This window comes from Colletotrichum fructicola (assembly GCF_000319635.2).
Source record: "Colletotrichum fructicola Nara gc5 chromosome Unknown KSG_Nara_v1_contig11, whole genome shotgun sequence".
Classification (NCBI taxonomy): domain Eukaryota; kingdom Fungi; phylum Ascomycota; class Sordariomycetes; order Glomerellales; family Glomerellaceae; genus Colletotrichum; species Colletotrichum fructicola.
Genome location: NW_027094061.1, coordinates 2,523,267 through 2,548,185, shown reverse-complemented (window position 1 = coordinate 2,548,185; position 24,919 = coordinate 2,523,267). Strand labels below are relative to the sequence as shown.

The following is a 24,919-nucleotide window of genomic DNA, read 5'->3' as shown; positions in this document are numbered from 1 at the left end:
GCATACCAATTTAGACTCTATCAAAGCCAGATTGCTTCACAAATCCCGGTAAAATTACGGTTTTGCTTTTCTGTAGTGTGCAAGTCTATCTCGATAGCGCTTTTACGTCGCTTTCAGGTTCGCTGCCCTTCTCGTGCATCATGTCAGTGATTGGCTGAAGTGGCTCGGATGGTGCGGAAGCGCTTAGTGAGCACCTCGATATCAGCCCACTCATCGGCCGAGATGTGCAAGTTCTAGCGGGGTGCTGTAAGAATGAATGCCGAGACACCACCTGTCATGACCTATCTTGACTAAACCTTTTCTCCCGCAATGGAGGCGATCGTCATGGTGCTCTTTCAACGCGTATATTGCCGCTAGAAACCTACTCAATTGTGAGGAGGCCTACCGTCCCACCAAAGCTTCACAAGTTTAGCCTTGAGTGTAGCCAGCAAAGTATTGCCACCGCATTCTCTCACTTTCCAAGGAACAGATGGTTGAGCTTGACACGAATGGTCTACGCAAGTTTGTAGTGATGAAAGCATCTGGGACGTTATCCCACTCCCGAACTAGGCGCCGCAAACTGACATGATGTCATATGAATGGTACAGGCTGATTCAGGAGACTTTAAACTGGTGAGGCACAAGGCAGTGGGAAATTGTGTTGAGATAATTGCTGGCCCTTTGCTACCATGTCTTAGAGAAGGAGGGGGAGTAGCGGGTGCTCTTGAACGGTGTCAACTAGAGGCTAGGGAAACGAATTCATGCAATATCGCAACGTACTGTAAGTACGTAGTGATATGCACTTTTTGTGCGGTTCAAAGCGGGCTGATGTAAAAGGAGAGAAGGACTTGTCGTTGCTCTATTTCGGTGTACACTGGGACAACTTGTTTATTTCAGAGCGCTCCGGGGGAGAATTTCGTCATTGGGGCTCGTCTCAAACACCACTTGCACATTCTTGGCGGCCATCCGCTTTCCGTCATGTAGAACTGTAAAATCAAGACTAACGCCGTCACTTATCATCTCCATGTCCCATTCGAGACGATAGAAAACCTTTCCCGCCGGATTGATAAACTTTGGGAGTCTTTCGAAGTCAATTCGCTTGCTCCACTGGATGGTGCAAAGCCGGTTGACTGTCTCGTCAATTCGGGAAGGGACGTGTGACGCAGTTGAATAGTACAGCATTCCGGTGATTTTATCGGGGGGCTGCTCATACAGGCAGTAGAAACCATGAATGACAGGACTGGTGTCGCTGACATTGGCACCCTATGGTTCATGTCAGCCAGTTGCAGTGCGGCGTGTAGTTGGTCTCACCTGTTTCAAGTACCACCGGACCTGATTTTCCGCAATCCATTATATTTCTTTCTCGTCCCAGACCCTGTCGGCGTTCAAGTGAATGGCAGGGTTGAAAGTCTCGTAGAATATTGTTCCGTAGCTAATTCGAGCGATACGAGACGCAATCTTGACCGGAAACTCCCGAGAATCACTCGCCTGCGTAAGTCCACGAATGACGCCACCGCGACAAATAGCACTCCATCTACGAGAATCAGAGGAGCGAATAATACAGCAGCTTGTCACTCACGGTCTTGGTCCTTGCGCCTGTAAGACGTCTATTTGATCCTTGCTCACGCTTTGTACGAGGCGATGGTGAAGATACGCGCAGCGACCAAAGCCCCCGACGGGTATGATGTACTGGAACTCATTAGCCATACAGCCCAGAAAAATGGGTGTCGTATGATTAGCTTGCTTTGGGCGACTTGTTGTGCTTCAGCTGGACCTGCTCCGCCTGCTTTTTGACGAGATCCTCGATCTGTCTCACTATCTGATAGAACACCGGCTCCAGGTCAGACTTGTTAAGAATCAACACGGGCTTTCGAGCCCGACTGATTTGGTCGGCGGCTGAGCGACATCCGTACGGGAGAGTAACTACCCAGTCTCGGTCCTGGCCATGAAACTGCTTTTTGATTCCATGCTCCCAATCGTTGTGAAGGAGCTGTCGAATTTCCTCATTTGGCAACGCATCCCAAACATGAGAGCCGACCTTGCTTCTCACCATCTCAACAAAAGCTTGGTCAAGGAATAAGCAACCGCAAAGTCTCCCGTCTCCTTTGACAGCTTCCTTGACAACTAAAGGGTCGGTGGTCACTGCCTCATAGGAGATCAGGTCGACGGTGCCGCCACCAGCGTCGCAGACGACGAAATGGTCTCCGCCCTGCGTTTACACCTTCTGTCAGCGTTTTTCCAAGCAGTACATCGGAATTCATAAAGCAACCTTGATGTCGGGCCGAAATTGTAAGTCGCACAATGTAGCCAACGCTGCAGCCTCAGGCTCGATGACGAAGGATAGAACTGTCTCGCCAGCTGGACGGATATCCAGGATGCCGGCGTCTTTAGCAGCACGTCTCATACGAGCCTTGGAATACTCAGGCCAGATTGCCGGTATTGTGACCACCACGTGAAAGGTGCAGAGTCTCAACAGGCCTTTTCCTGTTGAGCGAGCGATGCAGTCGATGGAGTGATTCCAGAGGCGTTGCAAATAGCTGCTAATGACCTCCACTACTTCTCGGTTGGAAGTTTCTAAGAGTCTCTTGGCAGTGGCGATTTGCGGTGATTCCCGCAATTCTGGTGAAAGATCTCTCGGTTCAATGAGGAGCAATTTAAACCACTTCAGACATTCATCGGTGCTGTGGGCGGGGACACTGTACCCCCAAGTTGCATCGTCCTGGAGAGTGCCGTAAAGAAGCGTGGATGGTGTTTTCTCAGTATCGGATTGAAGCTCAATTCTGAGGGCCATTGGGTTATGACTTCGATGTTCTTTGGTTGACTCGCAAATGCCCAGCTGATTCCAGAGAAGCTATGGCAAGACCCAACGGGTTAGTCAACGATCGATCAGGCGTGGAACGTTGGGCACTCAACGTGGTTCCAAAGTCAATACCTATGACTATTGTGTTCTTTTTCGCACGAACTGGAAGGTTCCAATCGCCAAAATCGGTCATTTTGAAGGGATCCACTGCAAACATCGACAACCTGCACGCGCGTCTGCAAAGACATTCATTGGGATACTACCGCAGTGAACGAAGGGTTTTATGTGAAGATGATTCGTACGGGCGCGGTAGTATGGAATAGGCTACAGATACGCATGAAGCCCCGAAGCATCGCGGAACTTGACTTTGTTCATTTTCATCCCCTTGACGGAAGTCTATGGGCAGGTTCAAGCTTTCGCCATTCTCTCCTCGAAACTTTTTACCATGAGCAGTAAGTAGAGCCGACATCCTTCAGTACGCAAAGTATCGGAATGAGATTGTTCTCATTGAAGCGATCACTGTCGTTCACTTCTCGCCTAATAACGTTTTCCTTGGACCAATCTTAAAACCACGAAAGCATGCCCAGTAGAGTTTGCCGCATCTCATGACCCATTTTGAGTGGGTTGCGGAACGGTGCCCACTTAGACATGCTCGCGTGTCCTACTTACATGCCCGGCTGTACAAAAGTGGGATCAAGCACACCCGGCATCCGAGATCATTGTCAAAGTCGTTGTTCTGAAGACTCCTTCCTGATGCAATGTATCTAAACCATGACCAGCGTCCCGTTGTGACGGACTCAGCAGGTGATTTCGATCGTTTACCTCGACGGCCAAGAGTAGATGATAGCACGGACTCTGGCCACCTCAACGCCGATCTTCCCGTGACGAGTACTCGATGGTGGATAGGCTGGCCGTTCTCACGGAGTTATGGAGATGGTAGAACTCATTCTAGAGCTTACGAGAGTATCATACGGGAAAATGAGAGGATGGGTCGCCAGTTGAGTCAGCGCGAGGAATTCATCCAATCACTTCGGCTTGCTCTCGACGAAGCAACTCAGCACATCGCGGACCTCAAGCACAAGTACGCGGCAGCGCAAGTCGCACACACTGAGCACATGAACAACCACACACGCGAATGTCAACAAGAGATATCGACACTGCGCGAGCATGTGTATAACATGGAAATAGCCAGAGCTTCAGGGCGAGCCTTCGCAAATGATATCAAGGTGTCAGACACAGCTATCATTGACTGTTGGAAGAGGATGGCATACAACGTTTGCTCACTCGCCAACGCTTTCCTCACACACTGTCCAAAGAAAGAAGAATTGGCCGCAGGTCACCAGCAGAACGCGGACGCGGGTTTACAAATGACAGCTGATGAATACGCGTTACTAGCAGACGTGAACACCAGATCGGCTATTGTGGAGCGCTTCATTTGGCGTTCAATCGTGAGCGGCATCTTTGGTGGCAGTCATCAGAAGTGTCAGGCTGGCGCCTGGGGGGGGGATTGCTGGCATTCGCTTCCACGGTCTTTGTTCCTCTCTTATCTGTAAGCGCAACCGCCATGGATGATTCCTTCCTCGAGTAGAGGCGCTAACTTGCGAACGACCAGCAAAAGTGTCCCAATCTACTGCTGCTGATTTCTTCCACTGGAGAGCACAAGGGGCGGTTCTGATAGAGACCACAATGGGCCTACAAGACCAGCTTTTACGGAAGCATGCTGCACGTGAGCAGCTCAGACTCTCGGTTTTGCTACCGTTGGACAAAAGGAAGGACAGGTCGGCACGGGATGCGCTACATCAGGATCTGTTAAGTGTCTTCAGAGACGCCCTATGGTTGTTCTCGACTTTCATGAAATCGAGGGCCCTGTTCGACATACACTGGGCCAGCCAGTCGGAGTTCTCGAAGGAGAGTGTGGCGTACGATCCAGTGGTCATGGAGGAGGAGGTTCGGGGGAGTGGTCCCGACGATGGACGACGTGTCGTTTTCAACGTATCGCCAGGTCTTCGCAAGATTGGTACCGCTGACGGGACCGACTACGATAGAACCATGATTCTGGTCAAGCCAAGAGTAGTCTGCAACTAGTGATATTCTATAGTAAGTCGGCAATGGAAGTACAACAGAGAGGTCTTGAACCATTTGATGCTTCCGATTCAGGGTTCTAACGTACTCACACCCCAAGCGGGACATGCGACGTACGGTTCTGAATAGGTCGACTTTGAACACCTTGGTGTACTCACGATGAGCGCCCACGAAAGAAACAGTCTGACATGGTAGAGGAAGCTGATGCCAATGTTCAAGCAGGTGAATCCGTGCGGTAAGCTGGAGTGCGAGCACAGTGATTCTTGCCGGAGATCGCCACTGGGGTGCTTATACTCATGGCGTGGTGTGCGTTACTCTAAAAGACTGCGATATACATAGTACAGTACCTTGATCGTTTGTTTCGAACGATTGCAGATGGTTGCCTTCAACTGGTGTGAATGATCAGATATTGGTGGATGGGTATGCTGTGGCAGAGGCACTTTTGAGAAGCGTGAAATTCGGTGGAAGCCGGTAGCTTTCGGTTAGGCAAGAGCACAGCACGGCGCCCGGGGTCGGCGGGAACAGAACAACCAAGGGTGGGATATCTCACCGTTGTCTCGGCCAGATCGGCGAGACTGGCGGGACTTAACGCCGGCGACTGCGACCAAGGCTTCAGATGCAGCAATGCTCATCCATTCCAAAGTATGCCAGAAGCCTTGGTCGCGAAGTATGGATCGGTGTTGCGGAGGAGCAGCCATTTGGCCAGCCTGCGAAGTCAGGAATGATGAGACGTACACAGTACAACATATCAGTAACGCGCCACAGAGCGAGGAGGCTCCTGTCTTGCGATCCAGTGTGAGAAGATGCTGCGGAAGATGCTGCGGAAGATGCAACTGTCCCAAGTGGGAATGGGCACTGTACAACGGGTCTAGACAGACTGGGCGAATTGGCGACGGGTGGACCCATAATCCAGGACGAGAGAGCCTTCAAGACACAGGGTTCATCCCGTTGATCCGCTGGAGGTCGCCGCTTACGCAGGCGCTGGTCTCGGTGGGGAACAGAGCAGCCCGCTTCATCAATCCGGTCTGCGGCGCCTTACTTATTCGGCAGCTGTCGCCTTTCACCACCCATTTGGCATGTCAAAGCGCATGTTCAGAGGCAGAGATGGCAGCCCCAGATGCGAGAAGTAGCACCGCTGCGTTGCCAGATATTACTGGGCAGAGCGGGGACATTGCGTCCGCCCAGGTCCCCACAGACGATGTTGCGGAGAAGCAAAAGAGGCGAAGGAACAGACTGTCAAATCTGCGCCGACGCAGGAACAATCTTGTGCAAAAGCTTGACGGCTACTACGAGGACTTCCATGACGAATTTGATGTTGCGATATACTTGGTAATGCGTTGTTCCGGGAGGTATCTTGTGTACGATACGTCGGACGACGCTGGCTGGAGAGAAGCTGAGCGTCTGGTATGCACCTCAGCGACGGGCTCGAGCGTTTTATTGACTAGATACTAGGATCGTGTATACCCCTTGCCAGTGATTGTCAACCCAGGTAAAAAGCGTCTGTCGAAGTGAGGACAGAGTGAAGGAGAGAATACGGTGATCGGGATTCGGGCATAGATAGCCGGCTAGGTAGATCGCATTGAATGCATTTGTGACAGCTTCGCCCGAATCCGGGGTTCGTTCCTTGGAGATCAGTGACAGATCGTGTGAGCGTCCAAGCGGCCTGTGCCTCCAGTAAATTCCAGTGCATCGTCTACTGGGTGAAGCGCGACGAGGTAGGGTACAGGTGCTATGCCTAGGTAAAGGCATCCGCAACCGTCCTGGTAGACCCGCCTTCAGGTGCTACTATACATTGTGAGGAGAAGACAGTGCGATATACGTCTGCACCCAGCTGTTCCGCGGACCCTGGACCTGGGCGAGTTACGTGTGGCTGGCTCGGAGATGTTCCCTGTAGCTCAGGGGCTGCTCAGCCTAACTCAGGAGCTGCTCAGTCCGGCTCAGGAGCTGCTCAGCCTGGCTCAGGAGCTGCTCAGCCTGGCTCAGGGCCACCCGGAGAGCTTCGGGGCTGCTCAGGTGCTCAGGCCCGCTAGGATCACGGCGACGATTCCGGCAGGTTTACGCGACACAACGTGAGAGCGCTACGAAACCTGCATGCTGAAGGATGTCGATCGTACAGTGGCTTGTCCTTTCGATGGTGACTCCCCTTCGCCTGCTGGCAATCTTTCTGTCGGAATAACACGTCGGAATCTAGCTGTGGCAAGTGGTGTGGCGGTCCGTGGCTGACGGCCATAACCAGGCCTCACTTCACCCGTTGGAGACTCTTCCCTTCAACACACATCAAGCCAATCAATCCACACAGTTATTCGTCAAAGTACGCGATATCGCTGTATTCACCCTGCGAAACCAACACTTTCCTACAACCCAGTCGCCACCATTGGTGTCGCACACCCGCGCCAACATTGCAGTCGCCAGCGTCTTTCAGATTTTCCACTTAGATTAGTACCCTCATGATGCACTGACTAGGCCAGTCGAACTCGGCCTCCTATGGTGTAGTTCACACGGCTGTTACCGGTCTCTCCCTCTCACGTCTTGAGCATCGCATCACCAATGGTCTGCAGTGACGGTTTGTTGACCTCGAACTGAAGTAAACCAGTTCATTTATCCAATTCTACGTAAACTACACCACATCGCACAATCACCCAGAACCTTCCTCCATGCCAGTGCCTCCAGTTTCTGGCTCTTGGGATCCAAGCAGCGGCCAAAAGCTTTGGATATCCTTGCTGAATTCGCGGATGTACTCAAATAGATGCGCAGCTTCGGCCGACTGATCGTTGAATCGTGCTTCCAGCCTCTCATTCTGCCTTTGAAGCTCGTCGTTTCGGTCCTCCACTTCGCCGCTTTTCTTCTGAAGCTTCTCGTTCTGCAATTCCAGCTCCTTGTTCCGCTGCACCAGAGCATTGTGATTCTTACTAAGCTCGGCATGCCTAGACTCCAGCGATTCTAACTCCTTCGACAAGCTCTCGATTCTCGAGCTGAAACCTCCACAGGCCTCGTTCTCCTTGCTCCTCGCCCCGAAGCTGCGACCGACCTCTTCGCATAGCTTCCGCAACGGCCCGACCGAGCATTCGCTAAGCTGTTTGGAGAACAGATGCTCCATCTCAGGGGGGTATTCCCACACGTACGGGTCATTTGGACATGCGTGAAGTGGCTTGTATTGGTAACAGGCTACGAACTATCTCTATCGGCTAGAAAACGAGCCGGCCGACTTACGTAAGGCGGGGCGCAGCGCTAGGATGCATAGTCCCGTCTCGCACCCCCCTTTCGGCCGTCGCTCCTTGCGAATAGCCTCAATTCTGGCCGCATCCTTTTCTAATCTGCCAGCCTTTTTGCTGTCAGCTATTTGTGTATGTAAAAGAGCGAATGAAGGAGAACAAAATTGTAAAGAGTCCAATCGTTAAAGCTGTCCATTTAGAGACAAAGGAAATAAGTTTTGTAAATGAGTGTGAGGCAACTGATTACTCAGTTACCTATTGTATGGTTGTCTGTGGAGGATTTGAGAGTCCCAGCATATTGACAAATTCGCGTTGTTTTTCTGGCGATAAGGGCTTCGTCAGGCCGTCCGCAATCATCTGGTCTGTTGGCATATAGTCGACTGCGAAGTCCCCATTACTGATATTGTCAATTATCCAGCGGTGCTTGATCTTAACATGGCGTAGTTTCGGCGACCATCTGCCTGACTTGCAGTCGTTGAGGGCATTCATAGAGTCCGTATACACTTGGAGCGGTAGTTGAACTAGAGCTCCCAACTCTGCCAGCAAGTCTGCAACGTACAGCAAAGCCTTGCCTCCGGGCATAAGGTTCGTCCATTCAGCCTCATAAGTTGACGTAGCGACGAATGATTGTTGACCAGATTTCCATAGGATTGGCGCTCCTCCACACATCACTACATAGCCAGCAGTTGATTTGGAAGTCCTTTTGCAATCTGCAAAGCTGGCATCACAGTATACTGCTAGATCCAGGTTGTCCAGACTGTAGCCAGGTCCTCCAAGGCAAATGGCGTGATTTTGTGTGCCAGCCAGATACCTCATCGTCGATTTCAGTAGTCGATCATGCTTCTCAGCAGCGTTTTGTTGGTCTCTGGCTACTCTTGACGTTGGTATAGAAATATCTGGTCTTGTGCCGTTCGTTATCCACCAGAGTTTTCCCAGGTCTGATTGAAACTGGTACATCTCTTCTGGTGTTTTGACAACTTCTGGAAGTTCTGGGGGCCATGGATCTGCTGTTTGGCATGGAGTCTTTGCTGTGCTAGTAATCTCCTTATCCTCAAGTAGCTTCTGGATATATGAAGATTGGGATAGCCAGATCTTTCGTTGAGCCCTGTCTCTGAATATATCAAATCCAAGGAACTGTCGTGCCTCGCCTAAATGCTTGATTTTGAAAAAATTGCGAATATTGTCGAGAAAGTCATTTATCTGTTCCGTTGTAGGAGCAGAGATGAGCATATCATCCACATACAGAAGGATCATGATCCCTTCATCATTCACCAGGATACACGGCTCTTTTGCAAGGGCTGTAAATCCCAGGTCTGTGAGTTTGGACACAATCTCCTTATACCACAGTAGAGGAGAGTCTCTCAAGCCATAGAGAGCTCTCAGCAGTAGGCAGACTCTGTCTGTTCCATCTTCAAAGCCGTATGGTTGATGTACGTAGATATTTCGGTCAGCCATCTTTGCGTTGAGGAATGCTGTGATCACGTCCGCTTGGTGCAATTCATTATCTTTGATCGCAGTAACCAGTAGGAAGACGCGCAGGGCGACTAGGTTTGCAACTGCAGCATACACTGTTGTAGTGTCTTTTTCTTGAAAGTTGCCACAGACGACCCATCTTGCCCTTACTCTGTCAAGTATTCCGTTGGCTTTAACCTTCTTATCGTTAACCCACTTTCCTGGGAGCCAATGCTGGTCTGGAGGAAGTTCTACCATCTTCCAGCAATTCATTACTCTCAGGCTTTCAACTTGGGTAGCCATAGCTTCGTAGATGGCTTCCTTTAGCGGCCCAGGGTGCATTGCCTTCCATTGTTTGAAAGTTGTAGGCAGCTTGATCGCTGTCCCTAGGGTTAAGGAGAGATCTGTTGCTGAGAAACAATATGGTGGAGTCGATGTCTCAAACTCCTCGTCTAGTATTGCTAGGCTGGCGAATGATCCAAACTCGCGATCGAACGCCTTTGGATCATAGGGCCGCCTTGTTCGAGTAGATCTTGTGCTTGGAGGAGGGGGTCGTCCGGTTGCAGATGAGTTTGCGCCTCTTCCTCTTCCTCTCCCTGGAGGTCGCCCCCTTCTTGGTTGTGAGGATGAGGGTATTGGAGTTTCCTCTTCTAAGACTCGAACTGTGATAGATTCTGCTGTTTCAGGCTCATTATTGAGTGTATTTTGAGTGTTCTCATGGACTTCTGATTCGGGTGTTGGCGTTGGTAGCCCACCCCCCTTTCTGACCATGTCGATCTGGTCTAGCAGTTGCTGCTCCTCTTCTTGTTGTTCTAAAGGAGTGTCGTCTTGACGTTCTTCAACTGTTTGTTGAGGGGAGTTAGGCTGTGGTTGAATAGACTGTTGTTCGGTGTGTTCGGATTGCTGCTCGTTCTCAGAGTCCCTGTCAGCTTGAGATACTAGTCTGCTGACTTGGATGTTTTCTCCATAACTGAGATCCTCCTGTACCACTTCCTCAGTCGGCCAGATATCGTCAAACTCAACTATTGGAATATCAGTCTCATCTTCCTTGAAATCCACATCCCTTGCTCGCTGTATTTTGTTTGTTCTGTCCATCAGGATGTAGAAGATATGGCCGTGAAGCCCGTCGTAGCCCATCAGGCGTCCAAGCTCTGCTCTTGGCCTCATCTTCCTTCCTTTGACATATAAGTGACTGTCAGGATGAATATGAACATAAGCTCTGCAGCCCCAGCGGCGAAGATGTCGAACATATGGTTTCCTTGTAGCTTGAGAGGTTTGAAGGTGATTGGCAAGGTCTTCGTGGGGACTCAGCTTTCCTCCTGGTGGTGTGAGTAGGTTGCCCACATCCGTCGCTGTCTTCATAGACCATGGCCAGAGGTACTCTGGGAGTCCTGCCTCAATACACATTGACCTTGCCCGTTGTTGGATAACTCGTCCTGATCCTTCTGCCCCTCCATTTTGTTCATGGGCATGAGGTACTGAAGTCTCAAGATGGAGACCATTCTCTTTGGCATATGGTTCCATTACTTTGACTAGAGCCGTGTCGTTATCCATAATCACTTCAGAGAAATTGGTAATCCCTTTTGTTGCGTTGGTTATCCTGGTAAACCAGTCTTTCAACCAGATTGCTGTCTCAACCTTAGTTTTAAACTTCTGGAACCATCTGTATGATGTGAGGGCTTCTGTAATATGAAGTCCACACGTAGCACCACTAAAGCCTAACGGTGTCGGTTCAAGGAAGTCAATCCACACTCTCTGAAATGCCCATGCTGGAGGCTCGCGGCGTCTGTTTCCTGCTTTCATCTCAGATTTTGAGAGAAGGCAGATATGACACTTATGACCTTGAGCTGGTACCCTGAAGAGTTTGATATTGGCTGCTCTTGCAGTGGCAATGGTGACCTCTCTTGACGGGTGCATTAATCGAGAGTGAAAAGTGTTGTAGTCCAGCCCTGAGGCACCGAACTCTTCATCCCATGTAGAGGGATGGATGTGTAACCAAGGAACGTTCATATCCCAGGTAAACGAAGCAACAGAACAGCTTCTCTTGTTGGTTTGTGTATGAGGGTATTACTGAGGCCATCGAAGTGGATACCCATTGAACGCAGACATCCAGTACTAATGATCTGTACTGCGTTTCTTGGTTCATACAGAGCACCATGTAGTCAGAAAGTAGTCGTTTTACCGTTCGGCTTGGTGGCAATCACCTTAGCTGTGCCAACAGCCTTGCCTATTTGGTCCTTCCTTCCTACACAGTTCATGGAGAGTCCTTGAGGGAGATCTCTCAGTTCCTCAAAGACTCCAAGGTCGTTAAGGATGTGTCTGCTTGCTCCGGTATCAAGCATAAAGGAGTCAGTTCTCCTCAATGAGGCGGTTGACATGACATACCGATCTAGGTGCGCATCCTGGATGTTGGTACCGTCCTCATCTTCATCCTCAATAGCAATCTCTGCAAAGCCGATATCCTCTGTCACAGTAGCCTCTCTGCTTGCGGAGTGGCCCCCTGTTTGGTGGTTCGGTTTTCCAGTATGCTGCTCAACTCTCTCTGCGTTGGGCAGGCCTTGTACAGAGAGTTGAGGTCCAAGGGGATGACTATGTCCCTTGGCTAGGTGCTCTTCCACAGGGAAGATGGGAAGGGTTCTTCTCGCCACCTGGTGTCTCGGTGATTGTTTGTATGCTTCAGTTTGATGGATAGCTTCAATATTGATGCCAGAGTTTCCGAAAACACTGTCTTGAGCTAAGCCTGCTGAGGCAAAGACTGAGTTCGAAGCTTGTGGTGTAGTATTGTTCGCCTGGCTAGCAGGTTGGAGGTTGTTGAGGTGCTCAAATCTGTTGTACCGGTTTGTGCAGTCCCTGTAATGACGATAAGGACACTTGTTACAGGGAACAGGGCAAGTAGAGTTTGCCTTGTGGTAACAGTTACAAGTCTGGCACTTGTGGAGCATCTCTGGATGCTTGACTTTGCAGTCGTTACAGTGTCTCCACTCTGTTCCCTTCCTCTTAGCCCCTTTTTGCTGAGTTGGCGTCTGCTTGTTCTTCTTGTTGATACCAACGCTCTGAGAAGCTTGTTCGTGCGCTTCTTTCTCTCCTAATCCCTTGAGTTCCCTAACAAGGTCCTCATGGTTGCGGATGCCCATCACAAAGTCGTTCTCCATGGAATCAGCCTTTGCTTGATCGAATCTCCTGAATCCCCATATGATCCTATAGGCCAGGGCTTTGTTTGACAGTTGTAAGCCTGACCCATTAAGCTTGGTAAACTTGGAGTATAAGTCCGTGATGAAATCCTTTGTGTTTCCGTAGTCCACCCGAGACATATGGTTCCAATCATCATAGATCTTCCCCACTGCTAGCTTGTGGAACTTCTGGGTAAACTCCTTGGCTTTCTTGATAATTTGGAAAGCAGTAGATGTTACGGGGAGCCCGTCTTCCACCATCTCTTCCATCAGTTTGTAGTCAACCTTCTTCTGGAGAAGTGACTTAGCCAAGATCAGTTCCTCAACGCCAGGATCGCCAATATAGGTTGGATCATCAATGAACTTGCTCTCGTCGTTGGTAAACACTGTCTCTGCAGTATATCCATCGGGGATTGCATCATGAATGATGTAGACTAGAAGCCCAAGCATCCGGAAGGCAGACTTGACGTTGTTCTCCCAGAGCTCAAAGTTCATGTCCTTTGTCAAGACTGGTATCCCGTTGTAGGCCAACCCCCTTTGGTCAAGGCCTTGGCGAGCCTCCTTGAGTTTGGAGGCTCTCTGCAGCTGGGCAGCAGTCAATCCTGCATGAGTGCTGCTGGATCCAGTGCTACCAGGGGTGTTGATATTGTTTGCAGCCATAATGTTATTGATTCGGATCGATCGATCGAGATAGGCTCGGGAGTGATTTATCGGTCGTTCGGTATGCAATTTTTGAACAGTTGTAAAGCAGTATTTTGGCAATTAGTCAAGCAATCGTTAGGTTTTCGCGAGATGTTTTACAAGCAGATGACACGTGTTACGATACACTGCTTGGAAGCACTTCAGCACAGCTCAGTAACCATCAATTGGCATCTTCTGCAGTAGATACACGGCTAGGAATATCTTCCAGTTGTAAGGGGCTGGCCCCTAGGCTTGTTCAACGTAGAGGTGCCGTCGATTGACTATTCTAAGCTGAAGAAGGAAGAAAAGACTTTACAGGGATAGGCGCCTAACAGCGGTGAAGCAGACCGGGTTAGGCGGTGTACCCCGGCAGAATAGTGGGTCCAACGGAGCCGGATCTCGGAGACTGCTCCGGCAAAGCCGGAGATATCGATCCGGGCTCTAGCCCGTGACACCAGTAGCTAATTGGAAGTATCCCAGCCGTGTATTGACGGTTTCGGGGTAATTGGGAGGCTCATAACCTGCGTGAAGTGGCTTGTATTGGTAACAGGCTACGAACTATCTCTATCGGCTAGAAAACGAGCCGGCCGACTTATGTAAGGCGGGGCGCAGCGCTAGGATGCATAGTCCCGTCTCGCAAATCCGACAAAACCATCTCCGGATGATCAGCAGCTGAGACACCATGGCGCCCAACCTCGCTGCATCACAACGCGAGCTCATTCGCGACATGATTTTCAGTGGAAATTTTACTGACGTTTCTATTGCCAGAACTGCAGGATGCACGCCGCGCACTATCTACAACATCCGAGCCAATCTAGAGTGCTTCGGTCACACGAAAGCTCCATCGAATGGGGTCGGACGGCGAAGAAGCATCACTCCACCAATGCTTGCTGCCACGAACATTCCACTTTTCCCCCAGCAAACCCAACCCGATTCAGACCAAAGAAATCGTGGTTTGCGATGTCAAGAAGGACTATTTGTACATCGACAACAAGCTCCCCTTCGACATCAATCCCTGGGCGGAATTCAAGAACATCATTGTCGAGTCTTCGAAAAGTGACAGCAATAGAATCACCTTTTCCAGCTTTCCAAATCTGAAGAAGGTTGTCAATGGTGTTCGCCTGACACCGCACATGGCACACGGTCGCCTTCTTTCCATCGGGAAGCCTTGCTGCTCGCCCCGGCTCGATATCCTGAAGGACGAAGGACGATGGCTGTCCCAAAAACCAAGGTGGATGGACCAAGCGAGGGAGTCGTATGAGTCACCCGGTGACGTGGAAGGAATTCCTTTCATGGTCCACAACTTGATGTTCGGGAAGCCTGATGACTTTTATGAGGTGGCCTTGACACAAGCCTCGGAGCTGGGTTTTCGGGTTCGTTTCTGTTTGATCAGGGCCGTTTGTTGCTGTCCTCCGAAACCCGGGCAATCCGACCCATGTTGTCCGAGCTTTTGGAAGAGCACTACGTCCGAGGAAGAGGGCTTGGAATGGGGTGGGTGTGACCTAATCCTTTATCGCTGTCTGCCTTGTAGTGTCTGGGACTGAGACCGTTGACGCCGCTTCGGTGCAGGTTGAGCAGTGGTGATAGAAATCAGGTACGCTGAGTTAGAGCTCGCAACATCTGGTCATTTCGTAACACGATGCGTTCACTCGGGATGAAGCCAGTACCATGAACGCCTCTTTGTCGCATAGGGAGTGCGAGATGTAATTTCGATAGGCTCTGGCCTGTTTAAGCTAGTACATCGGATCTGCGTTGGGGTTTGGTCTCAATGACTCTCGTACGGAACATTGATTACGCTACTCCCGACAGAGACCAAACTGATCACATCCACCCTGCATAGTGAGACGGACAGCATCTCGACCTAGTCCTCAATAGATAATACCTTGTCTATTTCCCTTCTTGGTTCACTGATGGCCTTGTAGTCGCCGCCGATGTGCACTTGAACTCTGTCGGCATCTTTCGTACATCCCTACCGGGGCGCCACCGGGACACGGAGGCACGGCCAACCCTGCCAATCTCCAAGTCTTGTTGGCTTGGTTAGTCGTGATTGTATTGAAGACACTCTCGCCTCCTAAAGTGGCTACGTCAGCGGTGTATGAGTAAATGGCTTTACAGTAGCTGACGAAAAGGGCTTCATCCTCAGCAACTCTCTCGTCTCTTTGCGCACGGACATTTTGGCTTCTTGGCGCTTAGCACAGTAGGTATTCTTATCTTATCAACCCCGCTACAACCTGAGGTCCTCAATGAGCTAGGTACCCAGATTACGATGGGCATGGGGTTTGCTGTGGATCAGGTTATGCAGGCCGATGTATACTACAGTGGGTCTCATTGTTCTAAGCATAAAGGCAATTATGCACGTAACTTATACTCTCTATACGACTACCACCGCCTACATACATTACCATAATTATGTCCCAAAAGCATCTTAAGCCTCAGCTCCCAATATTTAGCTACGCACCTTTCAGCTTTTCTTTCCAATTCTTCCACTTATATCTCAGGCTATGACCAGTAGCCACGCGAGGCGGCGGAACCGACTCTTGCCTTGGACGCTGTAATCTGTGAATCTGATCAGACAAGTGAGTATACCGTTCACTTTTAGAACCAAATACATCAGCGATGCCCGTTCTAGCGCGATCATAGTGCTCGAGGGCTCTATCTGTAGCACCCAGTTGCTCAAATAGACGGCCAAGATTTTCCAGGGCATTAAGGGCAGGAACATATGTTCTCAGCGTTTCTGGGTGCAACACCTTCTCGAAGCCTTGAAGAGCCCGTTCGTACATGCCCTCGGCCTCTTTGAGTCGGCCCTGGTTGGAGTAGAGGATGCCTAGAGAGTGAACTGAGTTGAGTGTCGACGTGTGGTCTGGCCCCAGTGCCTTCTCGTAGCCTTGAAGAGCCCGTTCGTACATGGCCTCAGCCTCTTTGAGTCGGCCCTGGTCTGAGTAGAGGATGCCTAGATTATTGACTGTGTTGAGTGTCGACGTGTGGTCTGGCCCCAGTGCCTTCTCGTAGCCTTGAAGAGCCCGTTCGTACATCGCCTCGGCCTCTTTGGGTCGGCCCTGGTCCTTGTAGAGGATCCCTAGAGAGTGAACTGAGTTGAGTGTCGACGTGTGGTCTGGCCCCAGTGCCTTCTCGTAGCCTTGAAGAGCCCGGTCGTACATCGCCTCGGCCTCTTTGATTCGGCCCTGATCCTTGTAGAGGATGCCTAGATTGTTGATCGTATCGAGTGTCGATGTGTGGTCTGGCCCCAATGCCTTCTCCTTGCCTTGAAGAGCTCGTTCGTACATGGCCTCGGCCTCTTTGAGTCGGCCCTGGTTGTAGTAGAGGATGCCTAGATTGTCGACCGTGTCGAGTGTCGACGTGTGGTCTGGCCCCAATGCCTTCTCCTTGCCTTGAAGAGCTCGTTCGTACATCGCCTCAGCCTCTTTGAGTCGGCCCTGGTCCGAGTAGAGGTTGCCGAAAGAATCGAACATCCATTCCTTCGTCTCCGGCTCCGCGCTAGTGGCTACCTTGATGATGCATTGATCCGCATGTTGTAAGAGCCGTCTTTGGACTAACCAATACTCTACTTGCTCCTTACTTGGTACGTGTGATGCTACACAACTCATCGCTATCCTAGCCATCTCCTTATCCACCGCTCCTAAATTCAGCACATACATCATCCATGCGTGAACACACCTATGCACACTATATCCGTGGGATTCTCTTCCCACCTCTTCTTTAGGTGGGTCCGCCTCTACTAGTCCATGTTCACAGAGAACTCTCATCGTTGTGTTGAAATTGATCTGGTCTGCTGTCACCTCTTGTAGCCAAGTAGGCCCCTCTGACGCTGCTTCTCGGAGAAGCTCATACCATAGGTCCTCGCTATCAAAGTACGCCCAAAATTGTAGGAGCATGGCTGCACCCACGCTTTGCTGCTGAATATGTCTGAATGAGACTTCCCACGTAGAATATAACGCTCGGTCGTACTCTAAAAGTTGGGGGCTTCCTTTCTGCAAGCGCAGCCATGATTCCTCATATAGTCGGAGATACTCAGCACAGGTCGTTGTCACTTGGCTTAGGTAGGCTCCAGCTGTTGAGAGGGCAAGCGGAAGTCCGTCCAGCTGTCGTGCCAGCGTCGCAGCATCAGGATCTATTCAATAATTTAGTCCTATTCAAAGTTTTCCTAGTTTGTGATATACCCTTGCTGAAATGATCACGGCCGGATGTTGATGCCACTATTGCTAAGCTGTCGCTGATATCGCCCAGCTTGCTTAGCCGAATCAACTGCCCGAGCTTCACTGTCGCAGAGCGGGTCGTGATAATGACGGCACCGTGGTCGGTTTCGGGGAGGTATGGGCGGATATCGTACGCTTTTGAACTTGCTGCTTCGGCTTGGCTTGTCTTGCCGGAGATAGGCGCCATCTCTGCGGCACATCGGACACTTTGGTTGGTAGTGATGTGGCTATCCAATAAGACATCATCATAGTTGTCATAGATGACCAGCCAACGATTGTTTTTTGGTTCATCTAACCAGCGCTTGGCTGATTCAACTATTCCATCGAGATCTTCATTATCGATTGCATTCTGGACGTATGCAAGAGAAGCTGTCTCTCTAACAATTCGCTGGGCCAGGCGTTGATAGCTCTGCTTGAGCGCTGTCGTGTCTCTCGCATCAAGCCACAAAACTGCCGAGTAATCATCACCATGTTTCTTCGCAAATGCGATCGTCGTCTGCGTTTTGCCCATGCCACCCAGGCCGTGCAGAACAACCGTCCGACGCTGTCCAGTCCACTTCAGTTCTTCGTGGAGACGACCGAGTTCTTCATGTCTGGCCACGAAGTAGTTCACGCTGTTGACTCCGGGCAGCTTGAAGGGAAGTATGAATGAAGGAGAGGCTGTCCCTGTTGCGTCACTAGAGCATCTATTTAGTTGTATTAGCTACCAAGACCGATAAGACTTATGTCCTATCTGATGATTCTCTTACCGCTGCACCTCATCTACCGGCAAGTAGAAGAACAGCTGTCGAGCATACGCTGCTGCTACAGCTGCCGCGTACCCGTGCCACATGTCGTTCTTGTGCGAGTCGCAGTAGTCCGAAATGCCGCGCACGACAAGGCAGGGAAAGTCGGCGATCGCCCCGGCAGCCTCCATCTCAAAGCACAGCAGCCCATCCTGCTGAGCTAGTGTGTCCCTTAGCAACGCATCCTTCACCACCAGCTCTCCAGATGCGATATTGCCCCTGTGCACAACAACAAACATGTCGTCATCATCGCTCATTCGAGGTATAAGCTTCGATGGGTCACACTCAGCGGCGCAAGGTGCTCCTTGCTGTTGGTGGATGTAGTCTGGTGGAAAGAGATGATCGTTCCGCTCGCCGGGGTACAGGAATCGTCGAAGGCCACGGCTTGTTATGTCGATTCGACGGACGTTTTGCTGCACTGGATCAACACGTAGCCTGGCCCGCTGGACTGCTAGCGCTTGCGCGGCATTGAGAAGGACTGCCGGCGGTGGCGCCAGTGCACCCGTTCTCTTGAACTGGCCATCTATCGCTTTTCCATGATCGTACTGCAGAGCGCCGGAGTGTCCACCCGCAGGCTTGCTCACAACCACATGACCCAGTCGTATCATCCCATTATCCGTCTGGACGGGAACTCCACCACCAATACCAACCAAGAGACCGAAGCGCAAGTTGGGAAACGTCATCCTCATCTGCGCCACAACTGTAGCCGCAGGGCAGTTCCCAGGCTGGTGCAGACCTGCGATAACAATGTTGTGGCCGTTAATGCTCCCAAGGCTGTACACGTTATGGTCTGCTGAGGACTTTGGTAACGCGGGATGTTCCTCGTCCAGCATCTCCATGGCTGCGATCTGCTCGACCTCCAGCGGACAGATCCATGCCACCTTGTAGTCGTCGCGGCTCCGTTCCTGCGACATCTTCGGTCGATCGCCTGGGTTCCTAAATCGGTCGGATGAGGGTAGGTTGCGGTAGTACGGATCGTCCGGAGCGTCAGAAGCGGCAGGAATGAAACTAGGCCGTCAGGTTAATCTGTGGAAATGGAGACCTGACGTTCAAAGTCGTCGCTCAGGTAAGCCATCAATTGCGAGAGGGGAAATCCCTCTTGCCGCCAGCCTTGTGCGGCTGAGTGCTGCGCCGCAGGCGAATCATGGTGGAAGAAACTGCCAATTTGGTCCCGCAATTGTCAGCATGCACTTCTGGACGCGCTCACGGTGATGTGGATCCCTCCATTGCTTGGTCGATGAGAAATGCCACAGCAGCAGTCCGCAGGCTGTGAAGGGGTGAGTGAGTTCTTGATAACTCAAACCTCCAAAATCACGTCCCTTTGGTCCAAATCAAAATTTTGCAAACTCGAAAAGAATACCTCCTAGAAGAGCTCTACATAAATATATCCCTGTAATTACGCCAGAACAGCAGTTTTATTCTCCACAACAGAGCTCCTAACGGCTCAAGAACTATGGAACGTCCCGGAACTGCTTCCATCAACCGCCCTACCGACCCATTCTCAGCCATCACCCCCGCCGCAACCCCCAACGCCATGATGGAGCCTAATTTTGCATTTCCGCAGCACATCTTCCTCTGCGATATGATCATCAGCAAATCCCTGACAAATGCCTAGATAGCTGCTCAGTCAGCTATAGCACTCCACCAAGAGACTTTGAGTTTACCACGCCGTGTGTCGAATTTTAAAGGCCTCGTTAACTATTAAATACATGAGAAGGCGGCGGCATGGTGATGGCTAGAAGCGTAGTGAGTGTGTTGAAGGTCAACACCTTGATGAACTGCAGCACAATCCATCTAGAATCTGGGAAAACAGGCCAGCTAATGACCTTTTCGTCGTACAATGCTTCAAGCTGCGGAAATTGAGAGACGCCATTTCGTGATCCAAGACAGATGCATACTGTATAGAGCTGGATGCGTAATTGATTATTTTAGCGATAGATCTGGCTTCGGAGAGAACTAGCTGGGATTAGCGATGAGTTAATCATGATATGTCTCTGGTGCATTAAGTGGATTAGCTAACACAAAACTATCATAACACAAGAGCGCGATCCTGCTTCTACTTATGCATGCATAGTGACCATTATCAAGGCATGTGATAATCAAGAAGTGGATTCGGCACAGGAGCCATAAGCTGCGCCAAATCGGCTACGGGTACAGCCGTATGAGATCGCACAGTGTAAGCGCCAAGAACAGGCGGGTCCGTGCGGAAAGATGGAAGAGTGTTGAATTAAGCATGAAGCCCTTTTCGTTAGCCACTGAATTCTTGCTTGTACAGTAAAAGGCGTAATGGGCTTCGCCAAATGTTGCAGATAACATGTTTAGTAGTGGTGGTGTGGAGCCGTAGCTTGTGTGGCTTAGCAGCTTACCCTCGTAGCCGGCAAGTACTCACTGCGCAGGCGTTAACAGAGCCAGAATGCGAGAAAGCCAGAATTGGACGCAGCAAGTAATGATTACAGCTAGAAACGGCTTACTTGTTGACTGCAGGGTCCCTGCCTAACCAAAAATCGCTGGACGCCCATTTTTTCTGCCAGGCTGGTGTCCCATTGCTCTCCCTTTTCTCTCCTCAATTGTCGACGACACTTTGGTGTCAACTGTCTTGATGACACCGCAACTGGATGTCGCACAGCAGTCCCTAATCAAGGCTCTGCTAACGCAAGGATTTCACAACAAGCTGATTGCCTCAAAAGCCTCATGCTCTGTGCGGACCGTTCAGAACACGCGCCTCGAGAAAGACAATCCGCTGCCGGGCTGACAGCCTGATCTCAGACTTGGGAGCATGATCACGAGCCAATCCATTTTAATACCAACCCCGCATCTGCTCAATTGTGAGTGGCAGGCGTTCTGCATCCTCTTCCACTTGGCACCACCGCGCGCCAATAACAACATCGCCATGCCCTGCATCAACAAGCTGTTGCTGCACCGCTGCAGACATACATATCATGGCATTTCTCAATTGGTTCTCGCGCTTCATCCAAGAGGCATGGTTAGCATGCTCTTCGCCAATCAATCGATAGAGCAGCCCCCGAGCACCCCGCTCCTATCTAGCTGACTGCTGCCAGCCTGATCTTGCGTCCAACAAATAGACGAGGACACCCGCCATGCTCCATCGCCTTGCTCTTCTTATCTCAATTCCCTTTCATCTTCCGTTACAAGCACTCGCTCATCTCAATTTCTCACTCAAACAAGTACTGGCTATGGCTGATCCCAAAACCTACACTGTCGGTTGGATCTGCGCTCTTCCCACCGAGTTCGACGCGGCACAAGCCTTTCTCGACGAAGAACATGAGGACTGTCCCCCAGTTGCCCCAAACGATAATAACAACTATGCTCTAGGCAAGATTGGGAGGCATAATGTCGTTATTGCTGTCTTGCCGGATGGGGAGTACGGTACAAACGCTGCTGGGACTGTGGCTCGAGACATGCTGCACAGCTTTCCAAATGTGCGCATTGGACTCATGGTCGGCATCGGCGGAGGGGCGCCCAGCTCAAAACATGATGTGCGACTTGGCGATGTTGTAGTCAGCAGCCGCGACGGAGGCAAAGGTGGCGTCTTCCAGTACGACTTCGGCAAGGCAGTGCAGGACCAGGATATTTCCTTCCAGCATACAGACTTTTTAGACCAACCACCCATGCTGCTACGAACAGCTGTTAGCGCGCTCAAGAGTCGATATAAGAGGAAAGGCCATCAGCTGAATAACGCGATTGACGAGGCGTTGGAACGATGGCCTCGACTGCGGGGGGAGTACTCACGGCCTCCTCCGGCAAGCGACAGACTCTACCGATCGGAAATCATCCATCCGCAAACGTCAGAAGGATGCGCCAAAGTATGCAGCGATGATCCAACCCATATAATACTCCGAGCCGAACGAGTTGAACACACCGACGACCCTGCAATTCACTATGGGTTGATTGCCAGCGCAAATCAGCTCATGAAGAACGCTACAATCCGGGACAAACTGGCTGCTGAATACGGCGTTGCCTGCTTCGAGATGGAGGCCGCTGGCCTAATGAATCACTTTCCATGTCTAGTCATCCGGGGGATCTGCGACTATTCCGACTCGCACAAGAATAAGGCGTGGCAAGGCTTTGCAGCCATGGTAGCTGCAGCATATGCGAAGGATCTTTTACTTCAGATTGCGCCAACCAGTGTCGAAATTGAGAAGCCAATTGGCGAAGTGCTTGGTTCTAGTTAGTATTCTACACGCAGTTTACTGAGTACCGTCTAATATAGAATAGTTCACAAAGATGTACAGCGGTTGACCCAGACGACGGATGAAATGAAAACAGTGGTGGGATGATGTGTTCCGAGCAAAGGTTTGATTAGGCCGCTTATCCACCCGAATGAACTCTATTCTAAGTTCTTTAGGGGTTTTCTTGTCGAACAACGTGGCAAAACCGAGGACCTATCGATTGCCCGCAAGCCTCATTTCGTCGTACCGTTTCCTTCCGACCCTGATTTTGTGAACCGGTCCGACATCTGGACATGGATTCAAGAGCAATATGCTGGACCTGGGAGTCGCTTCGCTCTTATGGGTATGGGCGGGTTCGGGTATGTCCCCATAGCTGCGTTGAGAAGCCCTCACTAACAAGGCGACAGCAAATCTCAGATGGCCATCCAATTCGCTCACCAACTCCACGCCACCTCATCTGAAACCAGCATCTTCTGGGTTAACGCCAACACCAAAGCAACATTTGAAGAGTCCTACCGATCTATAGCAGACGTCCTAGCCCTTCCAGGTCGCCACGACACTGACGTCAATATCCTAGCGCTGGTCTGCAAGTGGCTGCAGCGAGAGGACGTGAGCCCGTGGCTCATGATTATCGACAATGCAGATGATGTTAAGATGCTATTCTCTAAGGATGGTATTGAAACATACCCATCGTATCTTCCTAAGAGAACCAAGAGCAAGATTCTCGTTACGTCGCGCAGCCAGGACGCTGCAGAGAGGTTAACGGGTAACGTCAAGATGGTCTACACCGTCCCAACAATGGAGGAAAAACAGGCTTTACAGCTTCTACAAAGGAAGCTGGGCCGAGACGTCAACGAGGCTGTCGCATCACGCTTTATATGCACCCTTGAGTGCATCCCTCTCGCCATAAACCAGGCGGCGGCGTACATTCACAAACGAAGTCCTCGAGTGACCGTCGAGTCATATTTGGAGGAATTCCATAACAGCGAACAGCGAAAGGGCACCCTCCTTCGCAGCGATAGAGGGGATATCCAACGTTATGAAGGCGTATCTAACTCCGTCGTAGTGACATGGCAGGTGACGTTTGAGCAGATCAAACGGGAGCAGCCCAGGGCAGCCGACCTTCTTTCGCTCATGAGCTACTTTCAGGCGCAAAACATCCCCGAGTATATGCTGCATAACTACAGTAGTGGCAACATAGGTTCTGAAGAGAACGACGATGAGCATGCTGAAACCAGTAGCAACGACTTTGAGGATGACTTGGATGTGCTCCGGAGCTACTCACTCGTTACCGTGACGGCTATGCCGGGTTTCCTGGAGATGCATTCCCTGGCGCAATTTTGCACTAAAGTTTGGATCTCGGAATATGGTTTGCCTGACCAATGGAAGACACTATTTCTTCAATTGGCCTCACAGCACTTTCCATCCGGCGTATTTGAAACGTGGCAGCAGTGTCAAACGCTGGTGCCGCATATACAGTCCTTATTGGACAAAAAGCCGTTGGAAGAACGCGACCAGCTGGAATGGAGCAAGTTACTGACGAATGTGTCTTGGTACTTGGTGATGCTTGGCAACTATTCCAGGGCGGAGATCCTAGTACAAGACGCTGTTAGGATCAGGACAGAAAGACTAGGTCAGGAGCATCCCTCAACGCTGACGAGCAAGGCCAACCTGGCGTCGACGTACAGGAACCAAGGCCGATGGAAGGAGGCCGAGGAGCTGGGGGTGCGGGTGATGGAGATGAGAAAGAGGGTGCTTGGAGAGGAGCATCCCGACACGATGACGAGCATGAATGATCTTGCACTGATATATGAGAAGCAAGGCCAATGGGAGCAGGCTGAGAGGCTACATGTGCGGGTGATGGAAAAATGGAAGAGTGTTCTCGGAGAGGAGCATCCCTGGACGCTGACGAGCATGGCCAACCTGGCGTCGACGTACTGGAACCAAGGCCGATGGAAGGAGGCCGAGGAGCTGGGGTGGCGGGTGATGGAGATGAGAAAGAGGGTGCTTGGAGAGGAGCATCCCGACGCGCTGACGAGCATGGCCAACCTGGCGTCGACGTTTTGGAGCCAAGGTCGATGGAAGGAGGCCGAGGAGCTGGAGGTGCGGGTGATGGAGACGAGAAAGAGGGTGCTTGGAGAGGAGCACCCCGACACGCTGATGAGCATGTACAACCTGGCTGACACTTGGAAGTCCCAGAATCATTGGAAAGATGCTATTCAGCTTCTGCAAGACTGCGTTCGCCTCAGAGGGAACGTTCTTGGTATGGATCATCCACATACCATATCTTCTGCATCAGCCCTGTCGGACTGGGAACTACAGTTTGGGGAAAGTAGCCATGAGATTCCATGATAC

At 51.0% G+C, this 24,919-nt stretch overlaps 7 protein-coding genes across 7 annotated transcripts; 4 read left to right on the top strand and 3 right to left on the bottom strand.

Annotated features, from left to right (window-relative positions):
• Positions 1-4,464: 4,464 nt before the first annotated feature.
• CGGC5_v017220 (uncharacterized protein) lies at positions 4,465-4,863 on the top strand (the record flags this gene model as incomplete). Its single annotated transcript, XM_032028266.1, has 1 exon — positions 4,465-4,863. The coding sequence occupies one exon, from the start codon at positions 4,465-4,467 to the stop codon at positions 4,861-4,863; it is 399 nt and encodes a 132-aa protein (XP_031875437.1).
• A 1,101-nt stretch (positions 4,864-5,964) lies between these two features.
• CGGC5_v017219 (uncharacterized protein) lies at positions 5,965-6,933 on the top strand (the record flags this gene model as incomplete). The annotated part of the gene is made up of 3 exons (XM_032028264.1): positions 5,965-6,264; positions 6,313-6,349; positions 6,692-6,933. The coding sequence occupies 3 exons, from the start codon at positions 5,965-5,967 to the stop codon at positions 6,931-6,933; spliced, it is 579 nt and encodes a 192-aa protein (XP_031875435.1).
• A 562-nt stretch (positions 6,934-7,495) lies between these two features.
• CGGC5_v017218 (uncharacterized protein) lies at positions 7,496-7,957 on the bottom strand (the record flags this gene model as incomplete). The annotated part of the gene is made up of 1 exon (XM_032028263.1): positions 7,496-7,957. One exon carries the CDS (start codon positions 7,955-7,957, stop codon positions 7,496-7,498), a length of 462 nt encoding a protein of 153 aa, XP_031875434.1.
• Positions 7,958-11,686: 3,729 nt separating this feature from the next.
• CGGC5_v017217 (uncharacterized protein) lies at positions 11,687-13,354 on the bottom strand (the record flags this gene model as incomplete). The annotated part of the gene is made up of 1 exon (XM_066153834.1): positions 11,687-13,354. The coding sequence occupies one exon, from the start codon at positions 13,352-13,354 to the stop codon at positions 11,687-11,689; it is 1,668 nt and encodes a 555-aa protein (XP_066006857.1).
• Positions 13,355-14,057: 703 nt separating this feature from the next.
• Positions 14,058-14,949, top strand: CGGC5_v017216 (uncharacterized protein; the record flags this gene model as incomplete). Its single annotated transcript, XM_066153833.1, has 4 exons — positions 14,058-14,194; positions 14,295-14,748; positions 14,833-14,866; positions 14,945-14,949. 4 exons carry the CDS (start codon positions 14,058-14,060, stop codon positions 14,947-14,949), a joined length of 630 nt encoding a protein of 209 aa, XP_066006981.1.
• Positions 14,950-15,874: 925 nt separating this feature from the next.
• On the bottom strand, positions 15,875-19,288 carry nphp3-4 (Nephrocystin-3; the record flags this gene model as incomplete). The annotated part of the gene is made up of 5 exons (XM_066153832.1): positions 15,875-15,931; positions 15,985-16,951; positions 17,225-17,504; positions 17,554-18,275; positions 18,339-19,288. The coding sequence occupies 5 exons, from the start codon at positions 19,286-19,288 to the stop codon at positions 15,875-15,877; spliced, it is 2,976 nt and encodes a 991-aa protein (XP_066006859.1).
• A 2,280-nt stretch (positions 19,289-21,568) lies between these two features.
• klc-2-1 (Kinesin light chain) lies at positions 21,569-24,916 on the top strand (the record flags this gene model as incomplete). Its single annotated transcript, XM_066153831.1, has 5 exons — positions 21,569-22,562; positions 22,611-22,621; positions 22,684-22,688; positions 22,741-22,923; positions 22,972-24,916. 5 exons carry the CDS (start codon positions 21,569-21,571, stop codon positions 24,914-24,916), a joined length of 3,138 nt encoding a protein of 1,045 aa, XP_066006858.1.
• Between the last annotated feature and the right edge of the window lie 3 nt (positions 24,917-24,919).